This window comes from Bos indicus, chromosome 3, assembly GCF_029378745.1.
Source record: "Bos indicus isolate NIAB-ARS_2022 breed Sahiwal x Tharparkar chromosome 3, NIAB-ARS_B.indTharparkar_mat_pri_1.0, whole genome shotgun sequence".
Taxonomy (NCBI): Eukaryota; Metazoa; Chordata; class Mammalia; order Artiodactyla; family Bovidae; genus Bos; species Bos indicus.
This window is the reverse complement of record NC_091762.1, coordinates 94550184-94567661: the sequence shown is the minus strand read 5'-3', so window position 1 is coordinate 94567661 and position 17478 is coordinate 94550184. Positions and strand designations below refer to the sequence as shown.

The 17478-nt window shown below is 41.4% G+C and overlaps 2 protein-coding genes across 2 annotated transcripts in view; both read right to left on the bottom strand.

Annotated features, from left to right (window-relative positions):
* Positions 1 to 1340: 1340 nt before the first annotated feature.
* TXNDC12 (thioredoxin domain containing 12) overlaps positions 1341 to 17478 on the bottom strand; it is a 33836-nt gene continuing 17698 nt past the window's right edge. Inside the window, exons 2-7 of the mRNA XM_019957495.2 lie at positions 16618 to 16678; positions 8164 to 8216; positions 7310 to 7383; positions 5204 to 5273; positions 4061 to 4144; positions 1341 to 2197 (exon numbers count right to left, since the gene is read on the bottom strand). Coding sequence (XP_019813054.2) covers positions 2118 to 2197; positions 4061 to 4144; positions 5204 to 5273; positions 7310 to 7383; positions 8164 to 8216; positions 16618 to 16678 — 422 coding nt within the window. The 3' untranslated portion in view covers positions 1341 to 2117. The remainder of the gene's footprint in view (positions 2198 to 4060; positions 4145 to 5203; positions 5274 to 7309; positions 7384 to 8163; positions 8217 to 16617; positions 16679 to 17478) is intronic.
* On the bottom strand, positions 11069 to 16596 carry KTI12 (KTI12 chromatin associated homolog). The gene has a single exon (XM_019957494.2). It carries the CDS (start codon positions 12697 to 12699, stop codon positions 11635 to 11637), a length of 1065 nt encoding a protein of 354 aa, XP_019813053.2. The 5' UTR covers positions 12700 to 16596; the 3' UTR covers positions 11069 to 11634.

Below are 17478 nucleotides of genomic sequence, written 5' to 3'. Positions count from 1 at the left end.
ATTAAATCAGATACAAACTGGTTAATGGACCTATCTTCTCCCTGGGAAAATCATTTGCTTATTAGTTTTCTGTATATTAACATATAACTCTATAAAGTGGTAAAATGTCTGTACCCTAATTCATTGTAAATCAAGGTCTTCCCTGGTCATCCAGTGGTTAAGAACCTGCCTTGCAGTGAAGGGTTGAGAGTTTGATCCCTGGTCGGCAAACTAAGAGCTCACATGCTACAGAGCAACAAAGCCTGAATGCTGCAAGCAAAGATCCAACATGGTGCAGTGAGGATCCCTCGTCCCACAGCTAACACTTGACACAGCCAAGTAAAGACATATTTTAAAAAACAGTAAATCAAACTAAGCTATATTCTCTCAGAAAGTCAGTTAACCTTTCAGGCAGGCTTGTTACAACAATGCTGTGTGCTTGCCTGCTCAGTCACTAAGTCTTGTCTCTTTTGTGACCCGTGTAGCCCGCCAAAATCTGTGGGATTTTTCCAGGCAAGAATACTGGAGTGGGTTGCCGTTTTTTTTAATTCTCTGATTTATTCATTTAATATTTATTTACTAAATATCTCCTTTGTGTCAGACATTTCAAGAATCTTGTCATATACTCCGAATAATACTGATGAAGTGCTTGCCTTCCTGCAGCTTACATTCTCAAAGAAAGAGGTAGAGAATGAACTTGTAACTTCAGCATAGTTATGAACAGTGCCTCCATCACTCAGTGTTCCAGTGGAGGTGATATCTTATAAGATCCCTCTTTTTATACTGTTGAAATAATATACAGGGTAAAGAAAAAGAGAGTATGGGGGAGGGTAGGCTGTTACTATTAATAAAGTCAGTGAAGCTTTAATGAGAAATGATGGAGCAAAGCCTGTAGATAGCACAGGGAAGAGTGGCCCAGGCAAACGGAGCAGCAAATGCAGACTCCGATGCAGGCAGGCCCCGATATTTTCTAATGTTAATATTATTTTCTTGAAGGAGGCAGGAAGGCTTTAAGCAGGGGAGTGACATGGTAACATCTGTGTTTTAGAAAGATTACTCTGGGGGAAGTTAAGGAGGATGGATGACAGGAGAGAATATTGGAGGCAAGTAGTCAAGTCACAGGCTGTAACAGTAAATAGGAAGTAGAAAAGGCCTGTCCTGTACAAAACAGTGACAGTGAGGATGGAGGGAATTTGGATATTTGAAAAGTAGAAGAGACAAGCTCTGATGTCCATTAGCATGTGGGAGATGCAGGTGTGGGAACAGCCCGATAGAGCTCTTGGATTAGACCCTCAAGGTTAGTTTTCTTCCTGAAGTGCTCTCCCTCCATTCCCCAGTAAGAAAAAGGCCATCACAACACATTTCCTTTTAAAGTTTTATTAAAGTTTAATGGAACAATTAATATTTTTTCTTTTTTTGTTGTTAATCCCAGTACAAAAATACAGTTGACGACTTGACAAAAATGGCTCCATCTAGGGCTAGAAGGTTTCTTCAACAGTTAACGGGGGCAAAGAAAGCATGCTTCCAGCTGGGGCCAGTCCAGAGCACACAGCCATTCCTGCACACACATGCGCGCAGACAGGGAAGCCAAGCCAGAGAAGAGGAAGGAAGTTGCAGGCATTCAGGAAGAAGCCCAAGATTATTCCCAGGAGAAAAAGAAGAGACAGGCTGAGCTCCTTGGTGGGGCAGAATTACGGCTTTACATTTAGAATTTGTTGTCTTAAATGATAAGTTCTTTCCGCAATTTTTAACATTATAGAAAAGATGCTTCTGGTCTCTTTTCACCACCAAGGTGAGTTAAGCAGGAGGAAATGGAAAGATTCAAATACTGCAGTGTGAGGAGTAAATCTCCAAATGGCTCAAGTTTTATGTCAAAAGGTGTCATTCTTTACCTTCAATGACAAAGAGATATTTAGGTGAGAGGGGACAGGACCAGGAAGTCTGCCACACTCTGCTGGATCACAAACATGGAGACCAGTTTCTGGCAGCAGAACTCTTCTAACAGTGAGAGGGGCCCTTCCCATGTGGGAAGGAGCAAGGTTTTCCGATCCATTCAATTGTTCTGATTCCTCAGTATTCCCTTCCCTGCTGCTTTCTTCCAGAACAATAACTTTGAGGAAAGAAGGGGTGCGTTCATGTTACAACTCATCTTCCAGATGTTTCTCTCTGAAGGCATCACCCGTCAGCCTTTCCTGAGCTTCCTTCATCCCCTGAACAACTGTGAAATAAACATTGAGGAGAAAAGTATGAAGCAGGTCTTTCATATTTGACAACCAACACATAATTTTATGTTTTAGGAGAAATGTAAGAGCAGCACAGGATCTGGATTTAAGATCTAATTCTGGATGTTAGCCCAGGAAAGTCTCTTGAATTTGTTTTCTCATCTATAAATAAGGTGATGTTACTAACTTCAAGCAGATTATAAAAATTAAATGAGAGAATGAATAATAAATGTCCTTTGTAAACTATGAGGTCCTACAAAAATGTTATTTAGCAGTTACTTTGGCTTACCCTCAAGGATTAGAATTGAACCCCTGTCATAAGCTGAAAATATCACGACACTAAGGGAATAGAAAGCATCTTTCTATCATCTCCATCACCTGTTCAGGATGAATGCTGCATTTATTTCATTTTCTGTGGAGGCTACACCGATATGTGAGCAAGTATGTGTGCTTAAGAGGGAGGATGGTTCTTCACGGAAAGAGGTGGTCATGTCCAATACCAATTATGTATGGAAGAAGTCAAGTTCTCAGGCAAAAGAGAAACCTAGAAGGCAAGCCCTGGGTAGACAGATGAGTCTTCTTGTCTATCTCAGGAATCAAAGAGGGAAGCTGGGTACAGGCTCCCTGTACAATGGCAGCCACAATCTGTGGATCTCAGAAAGCATACCAGGTAGTAAAGTTTGTTACACCCCTTTAGTTTTACCCAAGCATTTAGTAAAGTCAAGTTTGAATATTTCAGCTTCATGTCAGCTGAGCCATGGGGAATTCAGGTAAGGGTTCTGTGTCTATATCTGGACTAATATATTAAAGGATGATGCCCATGTCAAGACGGCAGGGGTAACTGCATGAAATTCTAAAAGGAAGGTGAATTTCAAGGGTCAAGAGTTGGGGACCTAAAGTTCAGTTGCCCTTCTCCATGTGGAAAACTTCCCTCTAATACCAGCCTCCAGGGATCTGCTTTTGGGTAGGGAAGGTAACATTCTCCTTACCCATGGGAAGGAGAGGATAACCTCTCCAGATCTTTCTTCTCCCTATTCTGAGAAATGAGTGCTGAGGTCTCAAAACATAAAATGATCAACAAACTGGCAGCATGGCAACTTAGAAATAACCCTCTTTTACAGATGGCAGGGAGAATTCAGAAGGAAAACAGTGACAGTATGTGGCATGAATTCCAACTTCTGCCTCTAGAATGGTTGCACTCAGGATTAGAGAACAAAAAAGCATGACTGACTTATGATTTCAATCTTCCCTCACATGTTTGTGCTGATGCTGTTCCCTCTGCCTTAAATAATGCTTTGCACATCCCTCTGCTGGTTAGGTCTCATTCTGCAAGACTCAATCCAGTTATCATCCCCTCTAGCATGACTCATGCACTCTCCATGTCAGGCGACACCTGACACGCTTTTCCCTTGCTTCCTGAGCTTGAAATGTCCTCTTCATATCTAGATCAAGTTAGTTTACTATCTATGATACCTTTCAGAATTGATCATCTAATAGCTTTCCCCTACCTTTGAATTCTTACAAGAATAGTTTTAGTGCAGTGGAAAAAAACTAAGTTGTAGACTGAAATCCTGGCTCTGTGACTTATTAACTGTGAGTCCAAGGGCAAGCGACTGTTTCTGGAAGCCTCAGTTCTCCAGTTTCCTATGGGTCAGTTAGCTTCCTACTGGATTGTAAGAAGCTAGAGGAGGGGCTTGCTCGTCTCTTTCTTCTATATCCTACATAGCATCTAGCCAAAAGCTACATGCAGAAGACGCTTACCTAACATGCTGAATTAGTTTCCCATCAAATCTTGCATGTGGTTCATTCTAGTTAAACCTAGCAGCAAACCTCCTTCTTCTCTCTCAACATAACCATACCTTGCTCAGCACTGATGTAGAAATACTTGTAGCTGGGGTTTCCATTCTCATTGATGATTTCAGGACGCACTTTGCCACTGGGATCTATTGTAGACAAAATGGCACAGGGGTTGCAATAACTACAACAGACAGGTACTTCAAGCATTATATGATATACTAGGCCTTCTGGAAAATGAGACCTGCCCATCTTTGCAGCCCATTATCTTACCACCCTGCCCGCTGTGTTTTACATTGCAATCAAAATGAATCCCTTGGAATTCCCTGAACACAACCCACCCCCACTCTCAACCATGCCAATATGCTGTTTCATCTTTCTGGCATGTTCCTTTTCTGCTTGATGATAGTGGGATCCTATATTTTTATTTGTATTCCCCATAGAATCTAGCAGAATGCTGATCAAAGACAAGGTGATCATTAAATATCTCCCAGGAAATTGTTTCTGAAAAGATATTTGTCTGGTTACAGTATCCCATTGCCTCAGCTGTGCTACCGGGCAAGGGTGGGAACTACGGCTTCTCTCGGTTCCTGTAGTGCCTAACTTGTGGCTGACAGTGCTTAACTTGCGGTTGATGCACAGATGATTGCCAAATGAATAAATAAATGATCAGTACTCTCCCATTGCTCACAAAAGCAGTTAGTTTGGACGGGGGCGCCGGGAGGTTGTTTTATTGTTTGTTACAAAAGCAGCTAGTTAATGGGAAAAGTTTTCCTTCAGACCTGAGGCTCTGGCATTTAGAATCCATCACTCTCTTTTGAAAATGGCTTTTGTTTTTAGCCATAACAATATAATTTCACTAGGTGGAGTCACTGGCGACCCACTCCAGTACTCTTGCCTGGAAAATCCCATGGACAGAGGAGCCTGGTGGGCTGCAGTCCATGGGGTCGCTAGGAGTCGGACACGACTGAGCGACTTCACTTTCACTTTTCACTTTCATGCATTGGAGAAGGAAATGGCAACCCACTCCAGTGTTCTTGCCTGGAGAATCCCAGGAACGGGAGCCTCGTGGGCTGCCATCTATGGGGTCGCACAGAGTCGGACACGACTGAAGCGACTTAGCAGTAGCAACAGGTGGAGTCAGTGCCTTGATGCACTTCTCTCTCCTTCTGTACCAAGGATCCCCAGATTAAGACCTTTCACCTTACCCAGGAACAGGATTCGTGGAATATAACCCCCATCGGGGCTGAAATCTTCATCTTTGGGCTCCTCTTCATCCTATTAAGTGTAAACCTCAAGTCAGATCATGTTCCTTCTCTCCTCAAAGCATTCCAGTGGCTTCCCCTCCCACTCCGGGTAAGTCCTTGAAGTGGCCTGAGAGGCCCTTACATGACCTCTACCTGGGCACTTCTCTGACGTCACATCCCACCCCTTGTTTAGTTTCTCCCAGCCACACTAAGCTGCCTGCTGTTGCTGTCATTAAACAAGCCAGGCACACTCCCCACTCAGGCTTTTGGACTTGTTCTTACCCTCTGCCTGGACATACACCCCCCTTCATCCAGGTGGCTCACTCCCTTTTCTGCTTCAAATCTTTGCTCAAATGCCACCTTCTTTCCTAACCACCTAATTAAAACTGCAAACTGTCCCCTCCATTCTTCATTTTAGCCACAGCATTTACCACCATCTGACATATTTATTTGTCTGCCTCCCCACATTCAAGTCCTCATATGTAATTTAATGCCAGCAAAGAAATTTGTCTGTTTTGTTCATTGCTTATTCGCAATACCTACATTACTGACTTACACAGTTTTTCTTGAATGCATGAATTGATAAGATTGACATTTTAGTACAATTGTGAAGTTACAGTCCTCCCAGGAGACATGACCACATAGCTAGCTTTCTTTTTAAGAAATCTCTCAAGCTGGGGAATGCTCATTGAACACATTTGTGTTTTCTTTGAGTGGTGATTCTAAGTTACCATAGAAAATGGTGAGGAGTTCAGATAGACAGGAATCAATAGTAACTTTGTAATTTATGGTGTGATTCCCATTTCAGAAGTTATATGTGTTAGCATTCAGGCTATCTACTAGCTTTATTTTTTATTTTTAAAAATTATTTATTTATTTTTAACCTTGTCATTTATGGTGTGATTCCCACTTCAGAAGTTATACGTGTTAGCATTCAGGCTATCTACTAGCTTTATTTTTTAAGTTATTTATTTATTTTCGGCTATGCTGGATCTTCACTGCTGCGTGGGTTTTTCTGAAATTATGGTGAGCAGGGGCTATTCTCTAGCTGCGGTGCACAGGCGTCTCATTGTGGTGGCTTCTCTTGTTGCAGAGCACAGACTCAAGAGCGTCTGGGTTTCACTAGTTGTGGCACATGGGCTCAGAAGTTTTGATTCCTGGGCTCTAGAGTACAGGCTCAGTAGTTGTGTTGCATGGGCTTAGTTGCTCTGCAGCATATAGGATCTTCCTGGATCAGGGATCGACCTGTGTCTCCTGCATTGGCAGGTGGATTCCTTACCACTTAGCCACCAGGGAAGCCCCTATCCACCAGCTTTATAAGCACTCCCTTAGCTACCTCAACATTAACTGTTAATGTGTTCAGATTTCCAGTCCTATGTTCAAATAAACATCATTTTACAGAAACATAGGGCTAGGAGGATCATCAGAGAACATCCAAGAATCCCACATTTGAAGAGTATAGCCTAAGAGGCAGCACAAGTAAATCACAGTACCTATTCTTATCACTTACTCGGCTCTGTGATCTTGACTAAATCACCTTACTCCTTCAGGTCTAAGATGCTCAATGTGTAAAATGGGAATGGTATCAATGGTCTAAAAATCCCTTCTAACTCCAAGGTCTGATATTCTGACTTGGGATTCTAAGACCTCTGGCCAATGTGAAGAACATAAAAGATATCTAACCAAGAAAAAGGAGGCTGTACATATAAGCCCAGCACAGAGTAGGATTTCAACTCAATCTTATTTTTCAGGGAATTGTGGCCTGCATGTATGACTACATCTTTAATTATACAAGGATGTAAAACCATGACATAATCACAAACCAAAAATGAAAGAATCTTAAAAGTTAGTCATTTTAACCAATCTTTCTTCTCCTACTTCCTCCCACAAATGGGGGCTGGATGGTTCTACAATATCTGATACAAGCCTTAGTATTCGAGTTCAGAAGAAAAACACATACATACAAGTAGACAACTCTGCTGAGTAAGATTTTATACCATCAATGATGTTAATTCTGTAACAGTGAAGACTTAAAATCACAGCAGAAAGAAGCTCTGGAATTCTTACCTCAAGATTTACCATAACAAAATTATGGGAAAGTTCTGAAATTTCTGTAGATTCTGCAAATTTGGGCTTTAAAGCTGGGGGTGGGAAGCAACAGAAAAAAAATCATTGACATATCCAAACCTTAATTTGCTGAAATGATTCATGTAACTGACAGTTTTTCTAATCTTAAGACCCAGAAATCAGGACACCTGAATTCTGGTCCTGCTTCTGCCATTGACTTGCATAGCTGTGTATCCTTAAGTGATTGACTTCATTTCTCTGAAACTTTCATCTCATTTATAAAATACAGATAATGAACACTGATGAAAAAATTACCACTATTTGCTTTTTTACATATTTCAATAACATCTACTTAAGAACAGATATAATAAAGACAAGAGAGGAACAATACTCTACCATTAATGCACATGTATTACTAAACTAATGGTATATACTAATTTTATACTTTTTCCAAAAAGATTTTATTAAGTGTAGCATACCAAACAAAAGAAGAAATCTGCCTGGGAAGCTGCAGGGTGATGTAACAGAGAGAACACATGCTGCGTAGTAAGAGAACCTTACTAATTCAGTTCCCACCTCCTCCAGGAAGACTTTGCTAACCACTCCTCATATCTCTTTTTGTATATACAACTGTTCATACAACTACTGTAGCACTTAATCCCATACTCTATATAACCATATCTTAATTGCCACATCCTTCAATCCCTTGCAAATACTACTGTAAATTTCTTGAGGGCAGAGAATCTGTTCCATGTATTTCTTTGGTACTCCTACAAGCAATAAACAGTGCTGAGCCAAAGTCAGAAATGTTAACATTTAGAGAACACATCTGAGGTCTGATCATTTCCACCTACCTTTGCAAGCTCCACACCAGGACTTATGGATAATCACCATCAGGGGCAATCCACTTAAAAACAAAACAAACAAATTATAAACTAGTAATTCCACTTTTTGAAATGCACTCTAATAAAATGACCAACCACTGAAGACAAAGATTAACGTACAAGGATGTTCATATAACATAATTTCAATAAAAAGAAATTTAAGACAATATAGTCAATAATAGTGGACTATTATAACAAAATTATTGCTAAGTTCTGATGTTCCAGTAAATTGTGCAAATTTGGGCTTCAAAGCTACGGAGAAGAGATTAAAAAAAAAAATTACATTTTCAAATGTTATGGTTATATAACCACTGAAATGGTAACAAAACTTTTCATTGGTACATTGTTAAAGTAAAAACTAGAACATAAAATTATTATCTGTGTTGTTGTTTGGTTGCTAAGTCATGTCCAAATCTTTGCAACACCATGAACTGCAGCACACCAGGCTTCCCTGTCCTTCATCTCCTGGAGTTTTCTCAAAATCACGTTCATTGAGTTGATGATGCTATCCAACCACCTCATCCGGTCGCCCCCTTCTCCTCCTGTCCTCAGTCTTTTCCAGCATCACGGTCTTTTCTAGTGAGCTGACTCTTCGCATCAAGTAGCCAAAATATTGGGGCTCCAGTTTCAGCATCAATCCTAACAATGAGTATTTAGGACTGATTTCCTTTAGGATTGACGGGTTTGACGATCTTGCTGTCCAAGGGACTCTCAAGAGTCTTCTCCAACACCACAATTCGAAAGCATCAGCCTTCTTTACAGTCCAACTCTCACATCCATACATGACTACTGGAAAAATTATAGTTTTGACTGTGGACCCTTGTCAGCAAAGTGATGTCTCTGCTTTTTAATAAGCTGTCTAGGTTTGTCACAGCTTTCCTTCCAAGGAGCAAGCATCATTTAATTTCATCGCTGCAGTCACTGTTCACAGTGTTTGTGGAGCCCCCCAAAATATTACCTATAGTTTCAATTATACAAACATGTAGAAAATAGTCTAAAAGGAAATGTTTCAAAACATAATAGAAGTTATCTCTAGATAATGGGATTGTGGATTTTACTTTTTCTGTATTTTTCAATTTTTCTACAATTAAGTGTTAATTTTTTTTGGAGGGGGCAGACCTGTGGGATCTTAGTTCCCTGACCAGGGACTGAACCTGGGCCCCAACAGTGAAGGCATCAAGTCTTAACCACTGGACTGCCAAGGAATTCCCAATTAAGTATCATTGTTTTTATCATCAGGGAGGAAAAAGCTTTTTCTTTTATAAAATAATAAGCACCATATTCCACCTGAGTCAGTCTTGGCCAACTGAAGCTCTAATATTCTCATGGCTCAAACACCTTGAGGGGTCCTATGTGGGCAGCCACTGGCTTTTTCCATCATCCACCCCCCCCATGTCACCACATCATCACAGGTGTATAATACTATCAGAGCATTTGTCACACAGAACTGTTATCTATTATTTACTCATCTCCCCTCACTGGCCTTACAGCTTCCTAAGGAAGGGCCTCTTAGCTGTCTCTATATATTCTACAACTAGTACAGTATTATTGGTAGCCAAAACGCATATAGTATTTACTATGTACCAGGCACTACTCTACAGCAGACTGGTTCCAAATTGTGAAAGGAGTACATCAAGGCTGTATATTGTCACCCTGCTTATTTAACTTATATTCAAAGTACATCATGCAGAATGCTGGGCTGGATGAAGCACAAACTGGAATCAAGACTGCTGGAAGAAATATCAATAACCTCACATATGCAGATGACACCACCCTTATGGCAGAAAGTGAAGAAGAACTAAAGAGCCTCTTGATGGAAGTAAAAGAGAGTGAAAAAGTTGGCTTAAAACTCAACATTCAAAAAACAAAGATCATGGCATCTGGTCCCATCACTTCATGGCAAACAGATAGGGAAACAATGGAAACAGTGAATGATTTTATTTTGCGGGGCTCCAAAATCACTGGAGATGGTGACTGCAGCCATGAAATTAAAAGACTCTTGCTCCTTGGAACAAAAGCTATAACCAAACTAGACAGCACATTAAAAAGCAGAGACATTACTTTGCCGACAAAAGTCCATCTAGTCAAAGCCATGGTTTTTCCAGTAGTCATGTATGGATGTGAGAGTTGGACTATAAAGAAAGCTGAGCGGTGAAGAATTGATGCTTTTGAACTGTGGTGTTGGAGAAGACCACACAAGTCTTCTCCAATACCACAGAGTCCCTTGGACTGCAAGGAGATCAAACCATTCAATTCTAAAGGAATCAGTCCTGAATATTCATTGGAAGGACTAATGCTGAAGCTGAAACTCCAATACTTTGGCCACCTGATACAAAGAACTGACTCACTGGGAAAAAACCCTGATGCTGGGCAAGATTGAAGGCAGGAGGAGAAGGGGATGACAGAGGATGAGATGGTTGGATGGCATCACCGACTTGATGGACATGAGTTTGAGCAAGCTCTTGGAGTTGGTGAGGGACAGGGAAGCCTGGTGTGCCGCTGTCCATGGGGTTGCAAAGAGTCAGACACAACTGAGCAACTGAACTAATCATCTGTTTACTACTAATCTCTCAAGGGCAAAGACTATCTAAACCATCTTTCAAAAATATAAGCACATATCTATTATTTGTTTAATGAGATAAATGAAAGACAAGCTTAAAGGGCTTTTGCCTTGAAGAGCAGAATGAAGCACCCAGTTAGGGAAGTTGTCATGATCGTGACTCCATGTTAAGACCAAGACATCAAGACTCACTGAGCACTAGCAAGTACTTTTGATAGAAGGCATAACAGGGATACATACGTATCTAAAATGTTACATTAGGTAAACTATATGAAGAATATAAAGCTACATTAAGAGAAAGAGATGCCAGCACACTGTCTTTTTATAAAAGATTTTATTAAATGAAATAATCTAGTGGTTTTATCTTTCAATTCCACTAGAACCAAAGCTTCCCAAGGATAGAAACCAGTGGATCCACCTGTGACCCCAGGCCCCAGGCCAGAGACTAGCCAAACATAGGCACAGTACTTAAAAAACTGTGTGGTATGAAGAAAGGGCCGGCACAGATGCAGAACTGTGCTATGTTCAGTTCACAATTATTATAAACAATTCATCCATCCTGTCTGCTCTCTCACACTTCAGATGCGAGAAATCAATGGTGTGTGACAGCCCAAACAGAACCCAATCTATGCAAGCTCTGTCCACTTAAGCTCTGTCCTCTAGAGAAATCTGCATAGATCCTCAGACAGTTCTCCATTCTCTAGTATCAAATTTGCTGTAAACTCAAGGCCTGGCACAGAGGGATCCAGGAGGGTATGAGTGAATCAGTCACAATAGCTCTAGTACCACATTTCAACATATTCTGCAGAACTTTGTTCTTCCCAAACAAATGTTGTAGTGGTTAGACAAGAAACCATGGTTTTCCCACTCACTTGCTCCGGTTAGTGCAGGCTCTGGCTCAGATACTGCAGAAACATATTGGCCAGTTGAGGCAGGTTCTCATTGTTGGTATGCATTTTTGTGTAGGAAATAAACTGACGACGGAGGCGACTCAGTTCTGCCATGGTCAAAGGCCTGGTAAACCGCAGGTGTTCTGTGGTGCCAGGAAGCTTAAGCAAGTCTCCGGGAACTGCACTCTTCTGCGCTTCCATCAGTCCTGCCAGGACCTGGCTGGTGACCTGGTCCAACTGGTGCAGAAAGCTGCCGGAGGCAAGCGGCTGGGACTGTGTAGACTGATGGGGTGGAGGAGCCCGGTTCTCAAACAGGGCAGCTCTGATCTCTGCCAGGGGCAACGGTTCCTCTAAGCCCACCAAGGTGAACAGGGGTCGGTCCCAGCGGTTCCGAGAGTCGGGAGCTTCGAAGCGCAGCGCTAGGGCCTCCAAAAGTTCGGGAGGGTAAAAAGCACCAGACACATGCTCTGCAGATTTCTCGGATTCCGAAGCCACGAGAGCTGGCAAATCTGCCGCCCTGATTTCCTTTGGCTCGGATTCCGTAGGTACTTCTCCCTGGGCTCGCCTATTTACTAGAGAGGCCACTGTCTGTGGTTCCCCGAGAACATCGGTGCCCACCGCCAGAGGTCTCCCTCCCTCCTCAGCTCGCGGTCTCCAACTCACACTGACATTCCGGTTCGGATTATCCACGGCGCCTGCCACCCGCAGTCCCCCACTCAGACTGCCTGGTCGCACGCAGTAGACGAGGCAGATTGGAGTGCGCGCCGCCCGCGCCAGGCAGTACAGCTCGTAACGGAAGCCCTTGATGTAGTTCAGCGAGTCGAGGATGACCACGTCCTGGCGACTCAGGAGCCGCTCCACAGCCGCTCGCAGGGCCCCACGCAAGGCCTTCTCACGGGCTGAATCGCCATATACTGTTGCGTCCTCCGCGCCCAGCACCGCCGCATCGTCCACCACCTGCACCGCGCGGCCCTCAGCTGCTAGGGCCGCGCGGAGTTCCTCCACACGCCGGCTCTTGCCGCTGTACGGCAGCCCGCAAAACACCACGAGCGGCATCTTCCCAGGACGCGGCCATATGCAAACGCGCCGCGTCAACTTCCGGGTTGCCGGCGGCTCTGACGCAAGCCGGAAATGAAAGCCGCACTTCCTGTATCTCTTAACTCTAACAGGACCTCTTGTTGCTATGGAAACAGGAGCTCTAGGCCAACTAGAACCAGGTCCTGCTTTCTGCAAAAGGAGCTGGAGCTTAGAATGGCATGAGTTATCTATGTCAAATGTTCTAGGTCTCGGAGAATGTGATCTCCTGATGGCCAATGACTGTGTCCATCAATTTACAGTGGGGGCCTTAAATAGCATTGAATATTGCTCAGCTATCAATGCAAAGAAATAGAGGAAAACAATAGAATGAGAAAGACTAGAGATCTCTTCAAGAAAATTAGAGATACCAAGGGACCATTTCATGCAAAGATGAGCACAATAAAGGGCAGATATGGTATGGACCTAAAGAAGCAGAAGATATTAAGAGGTGGCAAGAATACACAGAACTATACAAAAAAGATCTTCAAGACCCAGATAACCACGATGGGGTGATCACTAACCTAGAGCCAGACATCCTGGAATGCAAAGTCAAGTAAGCCTTAGAAAGCATCAGTATGTTTATGGCTAGTGGAGGTGATGGAATTCCAGTTGAGTTATTTCAAATCCTAAAAGATGATGCTGTGAAAGTGCTGCACTCAATATGCCAGCAAATTTGGAAAACTCAGCAGTGGCCACAGGACTGGAAAAGGTCAGTTTTCATTCCAATCCCAAAGAAAGACAATGCCAAAGAATGCAAACTACTGCACAATTGTACTCATCTCACATGCTAGCAAAGTAATGCTCAAAATTCTCCAAGCCAGGCTTCAACAGTACATGAATCGTGAACTTCCAGATGTTCAACCTGGATTTAGAAAAGGCAGAACCAGAGATCAAATTGTCAACATCCGCTGGATCATCGAAAAAGCAAGAGAGTTCCAGAAAAACATCTACTTTTGCTTTATTGACTACACCAAAGCCTTTGACAGTGTGGATCACAATAAACTGCAGAAAATTCTGAAGGAGATGGGAATACCAGAGCACCTTACCTGTCTCCTAAAAAATCTTTATGTAGGTCAAGAAGCAACAGTTAGAACTGGACATGGAACAACAGACTGGTTTCATATCTGGAAAGGAGTATGTTAAGGCTGTATATTGTCACCCTGCTTATTTAACTTATATGCGGAGTACATCATGTGGAATGCTGGGCTGGATGAAGAACAGGCTGGAATCAAGATTTCCAGGAGACATATAATAACCTCAGATATGCAGATGACACCACCCTTATGGCAGAAAGCAAAGAACTTAAGAGCCTCTTGATGAAAGTGAAAGAAGAGAGTGAAAAAGTTGGCTTAAAACTCAATATTCAGAAAACTAAGATCATGGCCTCTGGTCCCATCACTTCATGGCAAATAGATGGGGAAACAATGGAAACAGTGACAGACGTTATTTTTGGGGGCTCCAAAATCACTGGAAATGATTTTAAAAGCCATGAAATTAAAAGACACTTACTCCTTGGAGGAAAAGCTATGACCAAACTAGACAGCATAGTAAAAAGCAGACACATTACTTTGCCAACAAAGGTCTGTCTAGTCAAAGCTATGGTTTTCCCCAGAAGTCATATATGGCTGTAAAAACTGGACCATTAAGAAAGCTGAGCACAGAAGAATTGATGTTTTTGGACTGTGTGTTGTAGAAGACTCTTGAGAGTCCGTTAGACTGCACGGAGATCCAACCCGTCAATCTTAAAGGAAATCAGTCCTGAATATTCATTGGAAGGACTGTTGCTGAAGCTGAAACTCCAGTACTTTGGCCACTTAATGTGAAGAACCAACTCATTGGAAAAGACCCTGATGCTGGGAAAGAGTGAAGGTGGGAAGAAAAGGGGATGACAGAGGATGAGATGGTTGGATGGCATCACCGACGGGATGGACATGAGTTTGAATAGGCTCCAGGAGTTGGTGATGGACAGGGAAGCCCCATGTGTCCATGGGGTCACAAAGAGTCAGACACAACTGAGCAACTGAACTGAACTGACTGCAAAACAATCAACATTATATTTAGTATACAGAAGACAATTCACAAATACTAGTTCCCCTTCATTCTTTATGGCCAGTGACATTCAGTAACTGTTTATTCAATAACAATTTCAATCATTCAGTATCTTCATGATTGGGAATACAGAGATGAACATAAAACAGTTTCCCCACAGGAGATCAAGGGTCTGAATGGGAAAAGTCAGGCACCTACAAGCTGAATAATACACACCAATGGATAGAGGTAGGCTGGGTTGTAAAAGTACAGAAGAAAAAAACATACTGCCCACAAAAATTGCTGAAGACTTTTAGAAGTAGTCATTTGATTTAAAACTTGAAAAACGAATAGGAATTTTTCTCCTAGTTAAGGATGCCAGATAAAATATAGGATGCCTAGGGCTTCTTTGGCAGTCCAGTAGTTAAGACTCTGAACTTCCACTGCAGAGGGTACGGGTTTGATCCTGGTCAGGGTGCAAGATGTGGCATATATATATATATACACACACATATATCGCATGTATATACATATATATACACACACAAATATATAATATATATATACACAAACACACAGGATGCCTAATTAAATTTGAATTTCAGATAATTAATACATATTGTTTTAAAAACAAGCTTGTCTCAAATATTACTTGGAGCATATTTAAAATTACTTATTGTTGGAAATTTGCTGTTATGACTCAGGTAACTCAACCTGGGGCTCTGTAACAACCTAGAGGAGTAGAAAAGGGTGGGAGGTGGAAGGACGGTCAAGAGGGAGAGGACATATGTACACCTACGGCAAATTCATGTTGATGTGTGGCAGAAATCAAACCGATATTGTAAAGCAATTATCCTTCAATTAAAAATAAATTTTAAAATAAATGAATAAAATTACTTTTTATCTGAAATTCAAATTTAACTGGGCATCCTTTAAAAAAATTTTTTTTTGAAGTATAGTTGCTTTACAATGTTGTGTTAGTTTCTACTGTACAGCATAGTGAATCCCCAGTATATATACATACACCCCTTCATTTTTGGATTTCCTTCCCATTTAGGTCACCACAGAGCACTGAGTAGTGTTTTCTAAATTAGGCAATAGGTTCTCATTAGTTATCTATTTTATAAATAGTATCAATAGTGTATTTATGTCAATCTCAATCTCCCAATTCATCCCACCACCCCTCCTTGTCCCCTTGGTGTTCATAAGATTATAGTCATCCTCCATTTGTATTTGCTAAATTTGGCAACCCCACTCCTGCAGAAGATATGAGTCTCAGAGCCATGAAGCTATAGGATCTGTTCTAGCAAAAGCAAGCATTATCATTTGGTAGGTGCAGAAGTATGAGTGTTTCTATGCAAGGATGTGTGTGTATAAATTAAGTGCAGACATACTGGATTTTTCTATCTCTCCAGTACAGTATAGCAGGGAATGTGCATTTCCTCCTCCTTTTGTACGTTTCCTGTGCATAGACTACACATACTTGGAACCTAAGACTATTCAACTTGAGACTATTAGGCAGTATGTTTTACTGGCTGAGTGTAGGATTTGAAGTGTCTGGGTACAGATCTTGGCTCTACCACTTAACTAGCTGTATGATTATTTAACTGCTCTGTGCCTTAGTTTTCTCATCTATAAAATGAAGATAACAATAGTACCAACCTCAGAAGAGTTGTTGTTAGATAAGTTAATTCACATAATAAATGTCTGGTGCATAACAAGCACTTAAAAATGTTAGCAAGTATTATTACTTTTGTTGTTGTTATGCAACTACTCCACTGCTCTGCCTTGGCATAACCCTTCACCTGAAATTAATGCTAAGTTGATGGCTGGAAAGTGTTCTAGATAAGCTAAAACCATATCTCGTACCTGGCAGCTGCTTCCTTCTTCCCATCTTCTAGCGTCCTCCAATGAATGTGATCTCCAAAACCTGGAAGGAAAGAGCCTCATAAATATTCACACATGAACAAAGGGCAAAGACCCATGAAAGAAATGTAGCATATTCACAGGATACTCATAAAAAAAGGCTTTCCTTTGCCAAGAGCATGGTGTTCAAGTCTCAACTCCACCGCTTTCTAGGTGTACAGAACCATGGACAGTCCCATACCTCAAGTCTCAGTTTTCATACCTGCAAAATGGAGATAATGTCACCTAATTCAGTTTTTAAGGAGATTAAATTATTAATGGCTATGAAAACCTTTGTAAACTAACAGAGTATACAAATAATACTATAAGAATGAATGAGAATTTTCCACAGTTATCATAAAGCAGGTCCTAACAAATCATTGCTAGTTGGAGTCAACACAGCAGTATAGTTTAAAGAGTCAGAAAGACATTAAATGTGTGAATTTTGTAAATGAAGTAAGTTCTTGAAGTCCCAATTTCTTCATCTATAAAAATCAAGAATAATACCCATACCTCCAAGTGGTGGTGTAAGGATTTTAAGACAATATATTTTGAGATAATATAAAGTTATTCTTGTTATTATTCCCCACACTTCAGTTAGAGTGATCTTTTAAAATCACATATTTGCTTGGTAAAATATCTTTCAGAGGCGTTTCAAAGCCCTAAAAGGGAAGGTCAAACTCTTATAGCAGGGTTTCTGAAGTCTTTCAGAATATGGCTCCTACCCACCTCTCCAGGCTCACTTTACACACTTTTCTTAAAATCTTACACAAAAAACTAATTTTCAGGAGCAGTTCTCCAAGGATTACTTGAGATGCTGTCTCC

Bases quoted from the DNA above. Each gene is read 5' to 3' on its own strand.
- KTI12 (XM_019957494.2), bottom strand. From the start codon at position 12,699: ATGCCGCTCGTGGTGTTTTGCGGGCTGCCGTACAGCGGCAAGAGCCGG.